The sequence below is a fragment of the Nicrophorus vespilloides genome, unplaced genomic scaffold (assembly GCF_001412225.1).
Source record: "Nicrophorus vespilloides isolate i.1.1-1 unplaced genomic scaffold, Nicve_v1.0, whole genome shotgun sequence".
Taxonomy (NCBI): domain Eukaryota; kingdom Metazoa; phylum Arthropoda; class Insecta; order Coleoptera; family Silphidae; genus Nicrophorus; species Nicrophorus vespilloides.
In genome coordinates this window covers 16195-34420 of record NW_017096570.1, presented here as the reverse complement: position 1 = coordinate 34420, position 18226 = coordinate 16195, and the positions used below count along the sequence as shown (strand labels likewise).

Below are 18226 nucleotides of genomic sequence, written 5' to 3'. Positions count from 1 at the left end.
ATTAACCATAAACATATTATTAGTTCTGTTAAATTTGGTATAAATAAGACCTAGTACACTGCCTTGTGGAACGACAAGTACCAACAGAGATTTGTTCGTTGCATATAGATTTTATGTAAGAAATAAAAGAATTTTGAGGGTTTTGTTTTTGCCGTTATAAGTGTGAACAATTTACAGACGTAACGAATCTGCATTTGCACTGTAACCCATGACGACGTCCTTGTCCAGCACAATAATAACGTGCAGTCTGTGCATGCACACATATTTTGAATGTACACCAAAAAAAAGAAAGAAAGGTTTTTAAACAATCGCAGAGGAAACCGGTTAATTCTGTAACAATATTAAACGAAAATTAATCAAGATAAAAAGTGCATATACAAATAATAAATTGCGAGACGAGATGGCTGGTTGAAGTAAAAGTGCTTCGAAAACGGTGAGCGAGAGGAGAGAGAAACAGACAGAGAGAGAAAAGGAAAAAATATCACGAAAACGTTCTCTTTTATAATTTCTACATTCTAACAACTATAAAGTAATGCGACCTGAACGCAATTGCTAAATGTCATGTATTATCATATTTACCGCATACAAATTGCCGCCCGAGCGTTATTTTTTTTTTGCATTTAAACTTTTTTTTGTACTTAATTCTTCTCTTAATGTCTTTTTTTTCTTCTCTTGTAACGTTTTAATCTGTTTGCATAATCCAATCGAAAAGCACCTTTCTGTTTCCATACTACACATGTCTAATAAATAATTACTAATTAAAAAAAAACACACAAAATTAATTAGTGTGTAAATGAACAAAATTCTTAAATAATTTGATTGCCTTGGATATATAAAACAAATTTAACTGTCATTAAACTGTCAAATGTCAAATATTGTTAGAATTGATTGGAAACGTAGATTATATTTTTGATTGTAATTTTAGTTTCTTTTAAGAACAACAACAAAAAAAAAGAAGAAAAACCGAAACGTGTATTCGTTTCTCATTAATTCGTGTCCAGTGCGGAGCGAACGGATTATTGTTGCTCAAGTAATTTGCAGGAAAGGCACGTAATATAAGTTATTAGCTCATACACATTTAGTACGCAAGGGGAAAAGTAAAAGAAACGTTCGAGCGTTCCCTTCTTCGCCGATGAATCTCTTAAAAAAAAACAGTTTTATTTTGTCTTCACTTATTTAGACTACTGAAATTAGTACTTGTGGATGCAAACTACAAGATTTTCATTAACTATAATAATACTAAAATGGAAGTTCAAAACCTACTAGATATTGAAAATTTATTAATTAATAAAAAAAAAAAATGCGGACACCATGGAGACGCACGTAGGACAACATTTTCCAACTCTTTCGGGGCGACGTGCAGACTTGAAATTCACGAAGGTGTGACAAGGTCACGTTATATGTGTTTTGTTTTCGTTTCGCTTTTTTTTTAACTTCTTCTCCCATCATTTATTTATTTATTTACGTTTTCTCTCGTGCACACTACACTCTCATTTCGTTTCATTTGTTTTATTTCTCTCTCTCTCTCTCTCTCTTTGCGTGTTTGCATGTGCTTCTTCTTCTTCTTCTTCATCGGATGCACGTGCAAATAGAATTTCACAAGGAATTCTTCTCACCTTCGCGAAAATGTAAACAAACCGCGCGAATCCATTCCGATCTGAACGCGTGCGTTCCGAAAAGAAACAAAATACGCGCCGCATTCTTTTATTTTATTTATTTATTTTTTTTCCCCCTGACACATTCCAACGCCACCTGTTGCATTACCAAATTGTATTGCGTAATTGCATTTGTTTTTTTCGGAGGAATAAAATAAAAGAGAGACGCAAATAGTGAATTGACAAATTATATTTTGCAAAAATAATAAAAATTGTGATTTCATGAAGATTGTTAGCAAAATGAACGTTCACTAATTGACTATTTTTTTTTTTAATAATAGTAATAAGTACGTTAGAGTTGAGGAATAAAGTCGTATCGAATGATCTGCTTAATGCATTAACCGTAATTATTATTGGTAACGTAACCTTCTGCAAAGAAACATCTCCTCTCAGTGCACTTAAAAGTGTGCAATAATTCATTTAAGTATCTTTAAATGCTAGAGGTAGCAAACGGATGATTGGTAAAGTCTGAAACTTAATTTTAGTGTTTGTGCGTTGCAGCAAATTTGCAGGTGAACACACACACACGTTTCTATTAGTCTTCATTTGCATACGTCGCGCGCGTTTTTTTTTTTTTTTCGGAATCGAATTTTAAAAAACTATTGCACCGTTCCAATTACGTCCGTTTTGCGAGCGAACAATTTGTGCTCGTATGAAATAGTGTCTGTGCATTCGCTCGAACATAAATTTGGATAGAAAGCAGTTCCAAAGCGGCTGCTGCTGCTGCTGCGACCGCGGCGTGTCGAAATGGGCGCAAAAATCGAAAGAAAAATTTGCAACGAAACTGGTAACGTTCGTTCACCAAAAAAAAAGAAAAAGAAATATAACTAATAATAAAACTAGTTGCTAGTTCGAAAATGTGCTCTAAATAAGCGCGAGAAGTAAGGAAAGGGAAATACATGAACACTGGCCGTAGCGGAGAGAATAGAAATGGCTTAATTATATTACAGAAACACGTGAATTTCGTGAATAGTAATTAGATGTGGGCTCGTTACATGGCAACAGCAACTTTAGACGCCTTTTTCGTTCATTTGTCTTTTTTTTCTCTCTTTCGGTTTGACTTGCGAATTTTCGCAATAACGCGAGTTATATTCCGACAATTCTTAATATGGACTCGTTAATCGTTTAATTGATAAAGTCTAATTATGTTCATTAGCTTGGGTGTGCCTCGAGTTTTTTGTTTTTTTGTTTTTGTTTCGTTCACTCGATTCAACTCAAGTGATCCCGATTCTTTTGTTTCCAACTAAATAACTTTTGTTTCTTCGCTTGTTGTTTAGTTGTTGCTATGTTACGGCGTATTTTACAATTCGCATTCATATCTAAAGGTTAGGAAACGCGCTCGCCTTATGCAATATAATGCAGATGGATTATCTCCGCATAAACTAAACGCAAACTCACTCACTCAATCTTAGTACAATTTTTAACAGTTCAATCATAAATTCTTTGAAAATAACAATCTTCCAAAAGCGTTCAACTTCTAATAAAAAACCATCTTTTCGTCATCTAATTGTAATTAGTTGACTCTAATTCCTCTTAGATGTAATTAGAATTAGTTTGTTGAACGCCCATGATAATTACACAGCAAGTATTTGTAGTTTAATTTTACTTATTTGAATACGAAACTAAAGGATAGATAAAAATTCTCAAAAACTAAATGGAAACTTTTCAAATAAGTTATTGATTTTGCATCGATTTAAGATAAAACCGGTTAATATAAAACAAGCAATAATAACAATAATTTATTTGAATGCGAGGTGAGAAGTGATGGAAATTTTACGACGCGCGCGTTTTTTCTTTTTTTTTGTTCCTCCTTCTTTATATTATTTTTATAATATGCCGGCCTCGCCCTTTGCAATTCGCATTCGAATAGTTCTTTTGCCGATATTATGGTAATTGTTTGCGAACATTCAACATGTTTCTTTGTTTGTTTAATGTGTGTCTATAACGAATTACACGTTACTTGCAAAGTATATATACAACTTGTTTAAATACAAGTATTCTGATGAGGTGGCGAGGATGTTTATTGGAAGGGAAACTAAAAATAGCAGGGATAGCAGGGATCTCTTCGTTTTGTTCAAAAACGTGTTCAGTCTGAAGATTATTGCATCGTCCTCTTCTTTCGCCTTTCGTCCATCGTTTTCTGCCGTGCCTACGGTATTACTATAATTAAACTCTGCGCGTTCGCATTAGAAAGTGAAAGAAGAGTCAGTCGCCTTTACATAACCCGGCATATCATCATCATCATCATCTCCTTCTTCTTCAGCAACAACAACAACGACCTTCGACGAGAGGATGAGAGAAAATTAGGTGGTTCGTTTCAAGCTATTTATTTACAGGTCGACCTTTTCTTTTGCTCAGTAGTCGATGAGATCCTTGATGCCCTGCAGACACCTCCACTTGTCCGGAAGGTAGAAAGGTTCGAAGATGTGCGGGAATGGCGTATCGAAACCGGTCACCCTAGATACGGGAGCTTCCAACTTGAGGAAACATTCCTTCTGCAGATTCGAAATGAATATATAAAAAAAAACAGAAAACAAATTCATTAATTCGCTAAATAAAACTCTGAAAAGATGGAAAGTCCGACGTGGAACCGTGACCTTTTCGGATAACGATATATATTTGAGTGGAAAATTACCTGAATCGTCGCCGCGAGTTCAGCACCGAAACCCGATGTCAACGGGGCTTCGTGCGCTATTAAAACACGCCCTGTCCTCCTCGCCGACTGCACAAGACCAAAAACAGAGAGAAAAAAAAACAAACAAACGTTACCATCAGCAACCACTGTAAATAAATACACAAACAAACGAACAAACAAGTTCTTAGGCGAAGTTAAGGATGGCTGGTGGATGGAGAGGACTCGTTCTTATTTATTCGATTCGCGAAAAATAAGAGAACTCTCCTCCTCGGACCTCGTAAAATTTCCACTTTACAACCCGCCGCACCATTTTACTTATTATTATTATTATAAGGACTATTAATATAGCACTTTACTGCCTAGCCTCGACTCGCCTCTCGCGCTTATCCTTCGTTATTGATGATCGTCTTATGATCATCTCAAGAGACCATCTAATTATCTTTATACTTTTAATTTTCACAAATTTCAACTTCTATTCCGTGCAAGTTTTGCCGTGCGCAATTAAACTGATTTTTTTTTGTCTTGAATACAGTGTAAATTCATCGCGTTTGAGAGTTGGCGGATTTCATTACAGTTCTAATTCGAACCATTAGAAGTGATAATTAAATAGTGAATTTTTCTGCAGCGCTAAATATTTGATAATTAATCCCCTGCACGAACACCTGTAGCCTCATTAAATATATATTAAAGTGTTGGAAGAGAAAAGGAAGATTTACGTTAAAACTGGAATTAAATTAATCCCTCCGAGAACGCCCGTGTGAACGCTCTTACTTAATTGAATGCATATTAAAGCGTACGTTGCAAGGTAAACATTGACTAACTAACGTTATAAGTTTTAGTGAGAGAGAAAAAAAAAGGGTATTGTCGCGTCTGCATAAAGCAATTAAGGAAAATGTTATTTTACAACTTTGGAGCTTCGTTTGTAACAGTTAACGTAACGAAGCTGTTATTTCTTATTAGTTCATCGGATCATAGTGTCCGGCTCTGGTTTTTAGCCCCCCCATAAACGCGTTCAGTTCGCTTTTATCAACGATAAAAGCAAAGCAGAAGCTATTTTAATTAAACCCGATGAAATTCCCCAGCTACAAACACGAGGAATTTAAATCCGTTGCATCCTAGACTTGCTTATCTCCCCTAGTCACAAACAAACATGTTACCGTTTACCCTTAAACGTTTCAGTTTAAATTAAACGAAATAAAAGACCAAAGAGATATCAAAAGACGTAGAATCGCGAATCTTCATCCAAGAGATGAGGACGAAAAAGAAATAAGCACTTTCGATAATGCATCGGTGCTGGCAATTAATGGTGGACAGCAGTAAATTTTCGCCCGAAACCCGAAACTCCGGTTTTCCCCAGGTTGCCTCTGCAAAGAGTTCAGCAAACTCTTCGACCCGAAAAACCAAACCGGCAGATGTCTCTCTGTCTTTCACTCTATCTCTCACCTCGCAGACGGTCTCTTTGTCCCAGGGTAGAATCGAGACCAGATCGATCACCTCGCAGGAAACGCCAAACTGCTCCTTCGCCATCTCGGCAACCTCGAGCAGCACATGCACTTGGGTTCCCCAACCGATCAGAGTCAAATTATCACCTACAAAAGACAAACACACAAAACGAATCAATAACATTACTGTCTACGAAACCTAAACAAATATAAGCAATTAACAATGCTGATATTCGAAAACATTTACACAATTAACGAATTTCAATTATTGACCAAATTAACTGTTATCAACTCAAACCTTCCAAACAGTGTACCTTTGCGCAAGATGTCGGCCTTTCCAATTTGCGAGACGAAATCAGCGTCTGGTACCTCCTCGACGGCTCCTCTGTACAAAGTCTTCGGTTCGAGCATGATGCAAGGATCCGGCTCCCTGACGCACGCCAGAAGCAAACCTTTGGCTTTGATGGGTCCTCTTGGGACGACTATCTGCAATGCAATTTACGTTATATACATACAAACAAACAGATCAAAAGTAAACCAAAGAGAAACGATGATGGTCACCTTGAGTCCTGGGGTATGCGAGAAGTAAGCCTCGGGACTCTGGGAGTGGTAGAGGGCGCCGTGACCGACGGCCCCGCATGGAGCCCTCACCGTCAGACTGCCGCAATTGAATTGGTCACCGCTCCTGTATCTGCACTTAGCGGCCTCGTTCACCAACTGCAAAAAAAAATAATAGAAGAAAGAGATTAGATTCACAGTAAAAGTTTGAAAATTAGATAATTTAACAATTTAAAGCTCCAACTCCAAGTCTCAGTTTAGTTAGAGATTTCGAGAAATACATGACAAATTTAATTGCATACTATACACATACACAAGTTCATTAAGACCCTCACATATTATCAAAGGAATTGCATGCACGACAAATGCTACAACTATGTAGCTGTAATAAACTCCTACATTTGTTCTACACTAATTATAGTCTCGAGCCGTTACTTCGACACGATTAACACTCAAAACATGAATGCCAATACGATTATTCATTTAACATGATCAAAGAAACAAAAAGTCGTTTGTTTCATTCTCATTTCACCTAACAATACCTACAATTAATAAAAAAAAACCTCAACAATTGCAATTTGAAAAGAACTAATTATTAATATTAAAAATGAAATGTTTATAGTATTAATTATTTTTCTTACTAATTGAGCTGTATGCGTTAACGAGTTCGATATAAGCCAATTATATAAATGTCGAGTATCATGGTAGGCAACTTATCGAACCGAACCGTCGTATAGATTATCTAACCTGATCGAATGCTGGGAAGATGTAATCGGCGAATTGGATTTCGGCGATGGCCGTGGCGCCTACATTTGCTGCACCAATTGCGAATCCTGCGATTCCCTGCTCGCAGAGTGGCGTGTTGAAAACCCTCTCCTTGCCGTACTTCTGCTGCAGTCCAATGGTGCACCTGAAGACACCACCGAACGCGACATCTTCACCGAAGATCATCGCAGTATTGTCGGTTTTCATCGCTGTATCAAGAGCGCTGTTGATCGCTTGAAACATGTTCATCTTCGTCTTCTCACCTTTAAAAGAAAAATATAAAAGTTTTATTCTTGTATTATTACATTAACATTTAACAGACTATAATTCCGAATATAATTTTGTTGAAACAAAAACTACCACATCAATATGTATAGTACTAATATATGTACTTGAAATTATAATATTCAATAATATATTATTAATATATAGAGTTTTATTAACTTTCATCGATACTTTGTTGATGCTGAAATAGTGATAATTGTTGTGTATTGTGATAAGATAATGTTAATCTTTGTTAAACAAGAGTGATAATCATTAGAAATAGCGTACAGTCCATTAGGACACTTAATATTTAGTTTAACTTTAGATTTCAAATCAAAGTCATCAGTAGTTAGTAGAATCTATAAAATTTAGTTTTGCTAGTAAACAGTTTTTAGTTGTTTTGTTCTGTCTTTACGTAATATTAAAACTAATAGGTGTATGAGTGCAAAACTATGTTTAATAATTATTTAAAAAAAAAAGTTAAGTGTTTTGTGCTATTCGAAATAAATATTTTATGTAACAGAATGTACTTTAACTGAAAAACTCAATTCTAAAGTAACTTGAAATTAATAAATGTAATGGAATGAAATTGTTTGTAACGTGTCGAATCATGGGATCTATTTGTGAATGATGAAAAGTGTTAATTGTTTAGAAATGATCAGGTGTTAACAATTGTTAATCTGCTGGTAGATTGAAGAGATTTGAATCGGATGCGGCGAGGCGCGAAATGGTGACGCGTATCGTATCTTACGATTTGGAGCACAACGCCTGCGCTATTCGCCGTCTTTTCAACCTCCTCATCATACGAATACAGCACTTAACTTAAGGAACATGTGGATGACATTCGAAACTTACCATCGACTGGAGCTTTCTTGTCCGGCTGATAGACGAAATGTGTCCTCTTCGATAATGCATTGTACAAAACGCGAACCTCCGATCCGAGGACGCAGTTCAGGGCCAACTTGTTAAGGGCCATATTTCCCTATTTTAATTGCTAAAAACTTATCGACTATGTTAGTTGAATGCGTGAACTTAGCGTGAAAGTAGTAGATACAGCGGTGGTAACGGTAACAGCAAGAGCAACAGCTTCGAGTGTGCTCGTGAAAGCAGCACGACTACTAAAGAGCGCGACTCGGGTTGCTTTCAACTTGTATATTATCTATTCATCGAGGAATTACGTTGCTATTTCTGACCTTCATATATTTCTCTCTTACCCAAAAATATATATATATATACACGCACTCAAATCCACACACACACAGATTTATATATCATATCGCGCGCATAATCTTAACGAAAACATCTATTTCTACACGAATTGAAAATAACAGTATGCAATAAAAAAAAATTGATAGCGAATTGCATAAGCGCGTTAGTAAACCGTAAAATTATGAGATTACTTATTAAATAACATCGGGATTTACTTGATGGGAAACTTGCCGCATATTTGATATATTCACTATATTTATTCGCTATATGCACTTAAGAAATAAGAACTAGAAGAAAATCGTATCGAGTCTACAATGATGAGGATTCCTTGACCTCGAGCGGGATCAAAGACTTCAGAGAAGTCACCTGCAACATGAATAATTGCATTATATTTTCTTTTTATATAATTCTTTCAATTATTATCGATAAATGGGTCAATTAATTAGTAAATCTCTAATAGATCTAATTGGTACTAATTTGTTACGTTTGTTTTCTGATAGCCGATAATAATCAATCACCTGCTCTAGTAGGTCCTTCTCTTTGGCGGCGGCTTTCTGCAGAAGTACTTTAACACGAGCCAATAGTTCATCTTTATGTCTGAGTTCATCCTCGAGCCGTCTCTGATGATCTGCGTCGCCGCCTCCTCCAACCTCTGGCCTCATCTTCACCGCAGAATCCTGCACAAATAGAGAAAAAAAACTGTTCTCACATACATAAACACCGCGCACTCTTATCCCACAACTTTTCGATGCAATTGCATTGTATTTGAGATGATGGGAAAGAGCGTTTTCTTTTTTTTTTTTTAATAACATTCGGTTTTGGAATCACGCACAGAAATCGCTAGGAGCCGCTTGTTCTCGGCTTGCAACTTTTCGACAATTCGCTTGAGCAGGAATATCGTCCTCTCCATTTCCGGTATCCGCCTCGAGTCCGGCGCGTGATCCCCCGAATTCGTGACCTGGTGCTGCTCGCTCTTTAAAACCCCCGCGTAGCTAAAAGTGCACTTTAAGTAAATGTGGGGGAAAAAAGTTGTTTCGTTCGTTTACTTCTCCAGGTGCAGAATCTGCTCACGCAGTAGAGGCAACTCCTTGCCGCACTTCTCCAAGTCCAGACGCAGCTCCAAATTGTCCGCCTCCAGCCTCAGATTGCCTTTCTGCAGGTTGGAGTTGGTTGTTTGCGAGCGCTCCAGCTCCGCGCGCAATTCGCATCCCCCCTGCGAACACAAAAGAAGAGAAAGAGTGAGAGCAAAAAAAAAAATGAATAGCGGATGATCTCGATCCGAGTCAGAAACTGCATGCATTGCATAGTGAACCAGTAAACGATGCTGGTCGCAGCTGGTGCATTGGCCTTCACGGCACTCCTCCTCGTTTATATCTATTATAAAGATGCTCATCGGTATTGGGAGAGACGCGGCGTCGCGACGTTCGAACCGCGTTTCCCGTTCGGCAACGTCTTCACCATCGTCTTCCGCAAGAACAGCATCAACGATAAGGTGTGCGAGCTGTACAGGACGATGAAAGCCGCAGGTCACCGATACGCGGGTCTTTACTTCTTCAGTCGCAAAGTCCTCGTGATCCTGGACCCGCAACTGGTCAAGTGCGTCCTCTCCAAGGACTTCAGCTATTTCAACGATCGCGGAATTCACTACGACGAGATCAACGACCCGCTTAGTGCTCACCTGTTCTCCCTTTCCGGCGGAAAGTGGAAAACGCTGAGAACCAAGTTGACGCCCGCTTTCACCGCTGGAAAAACGAAATTCATGTTCGAACCCATGCTCCACTGCACCGAGCAGATGGCTACGGTGATTGGGGAGCAACTCGCGATTTCCTCGACGGTGGAAATCAAAGATATCTTAGCGAGATTCACAACCGATGTCATCGGCTGTTGCGCCTTCGGCATCGACTGCAACAGCTTGAGTAATCCGGACGCGGAATTCCGCCGAATGGGACGGAGGGCTTTCACTCAAACACCTATGGACACTCTGAAAATGGTTGTGATCCGTAGCTTTCCGCAATTAGCGAAAATATTTCAGCTCGGGGTGTTCGCGAAATCTGTTTCGGATTTCTTCCAAAGCGTCGTAGAAGATACCGTTAGATACAGGAAAGATAACAGCGTGGAGCGCAACGACTTCCTGCAGCTATTAATGCAGATGATGAGCAAGGAAGGGGCGGAAGCTCTAACTATGAACGAGGCCGCAGCGCAAGCATTCATCTTTTTCCTAGCAGGATTCGAAACTACCTCTACTACAATAAGCTTTGCTCTGATGGAGATGTCCATGAACCCGACGATTCGTAACCAAGCACGTAGCGAATTATTGCGAGTATTGGAAGAGCACGATAACAAAATCACCTACGAAACCGTTAGCGATCTACGATACATGGAATCTATAGTTCTAGGTGATTTACGATTTACTTGTTTTTTTTTTTTACATATTAATTATAAAAATTAATGCAGAATCTTTGAGGAAGTATCCGCCTGCTCCCGTCTTCCTGAGGAAGTGCACCAAGTCCTACAAGATACCCGACAGCGATGTGATCATCGAGGAGGGTCTATCAGTGCTGATACCGGCAATGGCATTGCACATGGATCCCGAGTATCATCCGGACCCAGAAATCTTTGACCCCAATCGTTTCGCTAATAAATTAAAGGATTACGCCTACATACCGTTCGGTGACGGTCCTAGGATTTGCATTGGTAATTAACGCGTTTTTCGTAAAGTTTGCACTTTTATACTATTCTCTCGCAATCGTTACAGGAATGCGTTTCGCAATGGTACTGGCCAAATTAGCGTTAGCAGTGATTTTGCAAAGATTTGATTTCGAACTTAGCGCTAAGACAAAGCTACCGCTCGAGATGGAGAAGAAAGGAATCGTGTTAGCGCCTATCGGCGGTATTTGGTTGGAATTTAGCGCTGCTTAAATTTTGGCGTTTACCTTCGCTGACATCTCTAGGATGGCTATCTTCCTTTCCTGCGCTTCCAGCTTCTCCTGCAGCATCGCCGCTCCGAGAGCGCCGGAATGGTGTTGCTGCATCTCCAGCTTCGTCTTCAACCCGCTGATTTCAGACTGCAGCCGTTGATTGTCCATTTCTAGAGCATCGTTTTGGACGACGTTGAAATTGGCAGTGTTTGTCTTCAGATTCTTCAGACGCATCTCCACGTTGTGCTTGTCCCTCTCAAGCCTCTCAATAAGGATCCTGTACCCGGAGCACGTCTGCTGCAGCTTATCGTAGTCGTCCGACTTGTCCTTCAGCTTCACCTTCAACTTCTCCGCGGTCTGCTGCCAGTACTTCTGCTTGCTCCACTTCTCAAAGTCCTCGTTCACCTTGACCTTATGCGCCTCGTTGAGAGCCGCCTCCCTTTCCAGCTTATCCTTCAACTCCTCCACCTCCTTCTCCAGCATGCCGATCTTCTTCAGCTGATGCTCCTTCGCGCTCGACGTGTCGCTCCGCGCCGATAAAATAGGTCTAAGCAAAAAAGGCAAGCAGCAAAATATAAAACAGCGTTGATCGATTAAAAACAAAAGCAAGCTAAATTAGTTTAAGAACCTCTTCATCAATTGCCCTTTGAGACTTCTGATCTCTTCACGGGCGCTCTTTTCTCTGTGCATCAGCTGCTCGAAGCGCTTCTTCAACACGTCGTGTTCCCGCACCAAATTCTCTTTCACATCCTCGAAGTTATCATCGCGACCGCTGCTGCTCGCCTCAGGTTTATTCTTGATTCGCTACAAAAAAAAATCATCATGTATTATATATTATTACAATCCATCCAACTTACCCTTAACTGTCTAATGGTAACACTCAATTCGTGTATTTTATTCTCCTTGTCCTTCAACTCCTTCTCGATGTCGGGCCTTAAACTCGCTATATCTTTCCTGTACTTACCAAGGAAAACTTGCATATTCTTCACTTCGTCTCTCCACTTTTCTGTATCCTCTTTATAAGCCTGGATTTCACTCTGGTGCTGTTCTTCGAGTCTACAGGCAACATGTTTATAAATCCATATTGTACGAAAATATATGCATTAAAGAATACTTAATCCGCAAGTTGTCCATTTCTTCTAAACGTTCAGTTGCCAAGCTCCTCCACCTCACCGCCTCCTGTCTACTTGCCTGCAATTGAGACTTCAGCGATGTAACATTCGTGTGCAACTCGGCAGTATGCTTTTCCAATGCGTGTACTTGGATGATGTACTGTTCAATAGCTGCCCTTCCAGGAATCTCAACTTCCGGTCTAAACCAAATACATAAAATATATTTTCTAACACCAAACTCAAACTTACTTTGTTTCAGTTTTTTTACTATGTTGAACTGAAAGCAGATTAGTCTGCAATTGCTTCAGCTCCTCTTGGAACCTTGCCGCAGCCAAACTATGTTCATCGCGATCCTTCTTCAACAACGATTGGTATTCAATTATTGCCTCATCCTTCTTCTTCAGTTCGATTTTCAATTCCTCGATTTTCTTCTGCAATTAAATCGAAAATTATTTAAACACCACTTATTCATTGGCAATTACCTTTGGATCAGCACTGCTACTTGTTTCCTTCTTTTGCTGCATATCCATTATATGCTTCTCGTAGAAACTGATCTGACTCTGTTTATCGGTCAATTGCTGCTGACACAAACTGAGGCTCAACTCCAGCTCGACTATCCTCACTTTAAGATGCTTCAACGCTTCCTCTTTGGAACTAAGCTCTTCGGATTTCTTATCGATCAAATCGACTGTTTGCGTGGCACTCTCGAACCTCTCCACCGAATTGTCAACAATTTCCATGACTGTCGTCTCGACTGTCTCCAACTTCCTGGGAACTTTCTTAGTATCGTTGATGTCGCGTATGCACAACGACTGCAGCAGTTCGCACTCCAGCTTCGCGATTTGTTCCTCCTGCTCCTCCACCTGCTTCGACACTCTTCCCAGTTGCATCTCCTTGAACTCCAACCGTCGCCTAATTTTCAACTCCTAAATACAAACACCGTTAATACAATTCCCATAACTCCGACTCAACTTACCTCAATCAACAAATTGCTCTTATCTTGGTACCAGGACTCGATTACCTGAGCCTTCTCATCTTTGCCAGAATCCAAAAGAGATTTCAACTCATCCACGATGCTGTTCTTCATCATTAAACCGTCTTTGATGGTCTCCAATTCGTTGAGTCGCTCTTCGGTTTTGAAAATATTCTCTCGAGATATTTTTTTGTTGCCGTACATTTCCATCACGTTTTCAGCGAATTTCTGCTCGGAAATCAGCGGTACATGTCCATGGTAATAAGAACGTTGCTGATATACAATTGCTTCCAGATTTCTGAAATTTTAAAATAATTTCAGTAAAATTATTTCTACTTTTCTGTTGAATTAAAAGTTAAATTTGGTAATCGAGTAATAAATATTTTTGTAAAAGTATTATACACGAATAACTAAATATTAAGAAACACTGGTGTATTGCATTCGCAAGTTGCGTAAAGATGGCGTGACGCCCAATTCCACATAACACAATGGTGCAATGCGAACTATTTGATATGTGAAAGCTCGCTGTTTCGTTCTTCCTTGTCTGGGGGAGCGGAGTGTTCCAATGAACGTCTAGTGAGGACACTTATGCTGGCACCCAACAAATAATTGCCCGCATCCGATTCCTGAGATCCCCAAAAGGACTTTGGTTTCGAATGCAATTTTTGTAAGGCTCTCTTACTTCATAGAGGGCTCAATTAAAATTCATATAATTAAATTGTAAGTTAATAATTTGAGTTTACCTCAATTTTTTTTCCGAAGATCTGCGTTGCGTTTCAAACTTTTCTCGTTCGATAATTAACAAATTCTTGCACCGTTCGGCGTCATCCTCAGCTTGCGCCAACATCTTTAAACCATCCTGCAGTTTCTTACTAATTTCCGTTTGAGCGATTCTCGCTAATACAACGTCCGATGAAAGCCTAGCAATTACCGATTTATCGTCGCATTCGCTTTGTAAATCAACAATTTGATGCTTAAGCGCTAGCAATTCGTACTGCCCTATTTGTGACCACGTCTTTTTGGCTTCGTAATCTTTTTTGGTGACTGTAAGCTCATTCTCCAACTCGACCTTTATACGCTCCAATTGCTCCTTCTCCTCACACAACCGTTTGTAGCGAAGCTGTAGCTCCTTGTGCACCTCCAACTCGATGGAATCGATCACCTTATTTTGAGCATCATTCAGACTCTCCTGCAACGTCAAGTTCTTACGCATGATCTCATTATTGTACTTTTGGTACTCTCTGCATCTGTCCTCAGACTTTTGCAGCTGCTCTTTGACCAGCTCGAATAAATGATTAGTGTGGTCAGCTCTTTGCCTCTCGGCAATTTCGTTGATCTCACTCTGAGCCAACCTGCGACCCAAATCCTCGTTACCGTAAGCCGAAGACAATTTTTTAAGCTGTCGCTGCTGCATCTCGTCCTTTTCGCTTTCCAACTTCGTCACCTTTTCCTGCAGCAATCTTATTTCATCAGCGTTCACTTTCCGGATATCGTCGAGCGCAAAGAGCAGCTGCCGTTCTTTTGCTAGTAAATTATCGCGATCGTTTCGCATCTTAACCAGTTCTGTTGTATCGACAGTAGAATAATCACTATCATCGTCGAAGCGACTCAACAACGAGCGATTCTCTCCGTGCAGTTTATTCAATTTGCACAACGTCGCCTTTTCGCATTCAAGCATTTCCAATTTCAGAGCATCAATCTGCGATTTGTAAACCTTCTCCTGGTTCTCCCAATAAACGCATTTCCGATTCAACGTAATCAAATCGGAAGACATCTGCACTGTGCGCTTGGCGCGTGCTTCATCATCGTTTCGAGGATCTTGCAGGAATGCGATCATATTCAGTTTCTCCTGCATCAACTCGTAATCTTCCCTCAGTTTATCTCCATCTTTCAACGAGTCGCTCCACTGCTTCTTTTCCTCCGTGTATTGTTTATAAAGCAAACTCACTTGCTCTTGAATTATTGCGAAATCAACTTTATACCTCTCCAAACGTTCCACGAGCTCCGCGCCCGCATCCTCCTCCACCTCGTAATTCTACAACGCAGACACAAATTACTAAAATTAACAATTAAATAATAACAATATTTACTTCCAAAACGCTCAATAAATTCTTATTCAATCGCTCGATCACCGCCGCATTGTTCGTGGACTCATCTATATTTAGACTAGTTTTTGTGTGAGCCAAAGCTTCTTCGAACTTTATCCTGCTCTGTTCCTGCTGCTCCCTAAAGTTCTGCAGCTCCTCCCTGTGACCAAATCCAATTAATTGATGAACATTAAAAAATAATTGATTACCTTTTAATCCTTAACTGCTCCCTAAGTTCAGCATTGATTCCTTGAGCATTATGAAGCTCAGCCTGCAGACGCATCGCTGGATGATACCATCCGGTGATGTGCTTCACGTCCAGCGCCAAAAGTAGCTTCTCCAAAGTTTCGGATTTTATTTCTCGAACTTCTAAAACAAACTCATAAACTCATAAATATAATATAATTGGACAAAACAAACCTTTTTCAGATTGAACGCTTTCCAAAATCTCGTGCAATCCCTTCCTCAAAGCCTCGTTTTCCTCAACAACGGCTACATATTTCTCTTTCTTAACACCATCATCAATTTCCACTCGATTTGGTATAGGTTTCTCGACGGCTACTTCCTCCACCTCAGATTCATCAACAATTTTCTCGACGATTGGCGTTTCGCCCAAATCCAAGATTTGATCAGAAAGCGCCCCAATAATTTTACTCAACTTTTGAATCTCGAGTCTCATCTCGATACGCTCCTCTTCCAAACCTCCAATATCCTTTTGCAAATCCTCATAATCTTTCCTCAATTTCCGCTGCGCCGAACTCTTCGTGCTTATAAAATCGTCCTCCTTCAGACCCAATTTCTCGCGCATCGCCGAATTTTCCTTTTCCAGATTATCCAAGTTCGTCTGCATCTTCTCGTTCGTGCGCACCAGATCGGAAATTTGCCTCTCCTTGAAGCGCTTCTGCGTTTTCAGCTCCTCCACCAGCAGCAGATTCGCCTTCAGCTCGGAACTATTCAGCTGATCAATGAATTCTTTCAACTGAAATCATGCACACATCAATATCTTGAAAACAAGCAAAAAAATTGGTTTAGATTCTTACATCCATATCACGCATTTCCGCTAAATTCTCTTGATATTTCACCTCCTCCTGCAACTCTTGGCACCGGTTATGCGTGGTCTTCAGCTGCTTCTTCAATTCTTTATTAAACGCGTTCATCTTCTCCAAACTCCTCACGTGACCCGTCCGTTCTTTGCCAATATTCTCGATGGCTTCTGTAGTTTCCAGCATCTCTTTCGTTGCAGTTTCCAATTGGTTTTGCAAATCTTTGATTTTCCTCTCCCTCTCCCCCAAAACTTTGCTAAGCGCCTGAATCTGATCGCGATCCTCGGCAACGCTCTCATCGCTCGAAACAGCTTTCGTCTTCTCCTGTTGGTTCAGCTTTCGCAGCATCTCGATTTCCGCATTCTTCTCATCAATTATATTCTTTAAAAAAAATACAATCGAATAAATAAATTAACAAATCATTGAAGATTCACGAACCTTCCAATTAACAATTCTCTTGTCGATTTCCTGCGTGAACTTCTCGAACTCTTCTTCGCGAATTTTCCTATCCTCGACGATATCCTGCACCTGCAGTTTCAAGCTTTCGTTCTCCTTATCAATCGATTCCAAACTCTCTAAATAATAATAGAATAAAAAGTATTCAGTAAATAATATAAAAATTGCAAACCTAATAATTCTTTGAGTTTAACTCCATTGATTCTTCCATTTTCCACTTCTTTTTCGAGGTTTTCTGTAGCGTCCGACAGCTCATCGCGAACCGCCGAAAGTTTCGTCCGAAGCACCAAGTTATCAGCCTCAACAGTCTCGATGTCCATCAGGAGCTGAGAAATCTGCCCGTTCTTCTGGTGCACATTTTCGATCAGATCTTTGTGCTGATCCTTGATAACCTCAGAGATATCCGAGCCGCTCTCGTCGCGCTGCGAGTATTGCAGTTCGTTCTGCAAATGTACCCTCTCTTCCTCCAAGATCTTGACGTTACGCTCCAACTGAAAAAAAATGAATTTATTGATTCAATTGGTTAAATTTAAGTGGTTTAAAGAAACCTTTTCGCACTTAGCGCTCGCCTCTTCAGATATCCTCTGCAGCTTCTTGCATTTCGCCTTAACACTTCTATATTTGATTTCCAAATCTATACAACGAAATAATTAAATATTGTGTTATTGTTATCAGCGAATTAGTTTACCGTCAATGTCTAAAGATCGTTTCGATTTGGAGCTTCGTTCGTGATCGGAATCCTTGCGAAGCTCCTCCTCGCCCTGCTTCGTCGCAATCTCATCGAGCTCGGCCAATAGGGCTTCGACCTGCAAATCAAATCAAAATCGTGTTAGCCTAAACGGAAACAAATTCGCATAGTTCTTACCTGTTCCGCCTTGAACTTCATAATTTCCTGCGATATCTTCAGCAGAGCCACGGCTTTCGCACGATCCAAACCATCGTCGCAATCGTACCAAGCGATCGTCGCCAGAAGCTCATCCTTCGCGTCGTCCTGAATATCCTCCGGATTCAATGAAAGCAGGTACTTCCAGTCCATCTTCCAAAATGTAAGTAGAAAAAAATAAAGCTTCGATAAAATGTGTCGTGTAATAATCCGCGTTTGTTAGATT

At 39.9% G+C, this 18226-nt stretch overlaps 3 protein-coding genes across 3 annotated transcripts; 1 reads left to right on the top strand and 2 right to left on the bottom strand.

Annotated features, from left to right (window-relative positions):
* Nucleotides 1-3966: 3966 nt before the first annotated feature.
* LOC108557424 (2-oxoisovalerate dehydrogenase subunit beta, mitochondrial) lies at nucleotides 3967-8485 on the bottom strand. Its single transcript, XM_017913930.1, has 7 exons — nucleotides 8175-8485; nucleotides 7038-7318; nucleotides 6294-6449; nucleotides 6047-6218; nucleotides 5734-5879; nucleotides 4291-4377; nucleotides 3967-4150 (listed from the first exon to the last, which is right to left on the bottom strand). Exons 1-7 carry the CDS (start codon nucleotides 8293-8295, stop codon nucleotides 4010-4012), a joined length of 1104 nt encoding a protein of 367 aa, XP_017769419.1. The 5' UTR covers nucleotides 8296-8485; the 3' UTR covers nucleotides 3967-4009.
* Nucleotides 8486-8752: 267 nt separating this feature from the next.
* On the bottom strand, nucleotides 8753-18153 carry LOC108557416 (centrosomal protein of 290 kDa-like). The gene is given in 21 exon segments (XM_017913919.1): nucleotides 8753-8894; nucleotides 9047-9205; nucleotides 9361-9520; nucleotides 9575-9741; nucleotides 11462-11993; nucleotides 12075-12250; nucleotides 12304-12502; nucleotides 12561-12758; nucleotides 12808-12989; nucleotides 13041-13484; nucleotides 13535-13829; nucleotides 14275-15566; nucleotides 15622-15778; nucleotides 15828-15984; nucleotides 16030-16597; nucleotides 16659-17042; nucleotides 17100-17295; nucleotides 17298-17608; nucleotides 17666-17751; nucleotides 17806-17923; nucleotides 17983-18153. Coding segments are annotated over 21 exon segments (6009 nt in total). The 3' UTR covers nucleotides 8753-8837.
* On the top strand, nucleotides 9737-11519 carry LOC108557422 (probable cytochrome P450 6a13). Its single transcript, XM_017913929.1, has 3 exons — nucleotides 9737-10924; nucleotides 10983-11222; nucleotides 11284-11519. The coding sequence occupies exons 1-3, from the start codon at nucleotides 9850-9852 to the stop codon at nucleotides 11445-11447; spliced, it is 1479 nt and encodes a 492-aa protein (XP_017769418.1). The 5' UTR covers nucleotides 9737-9849; the 3' UTR covers nucleotides 11448-11519.
* Nucleotides 18154-18226: the final 73 nt, after the last annotated feature.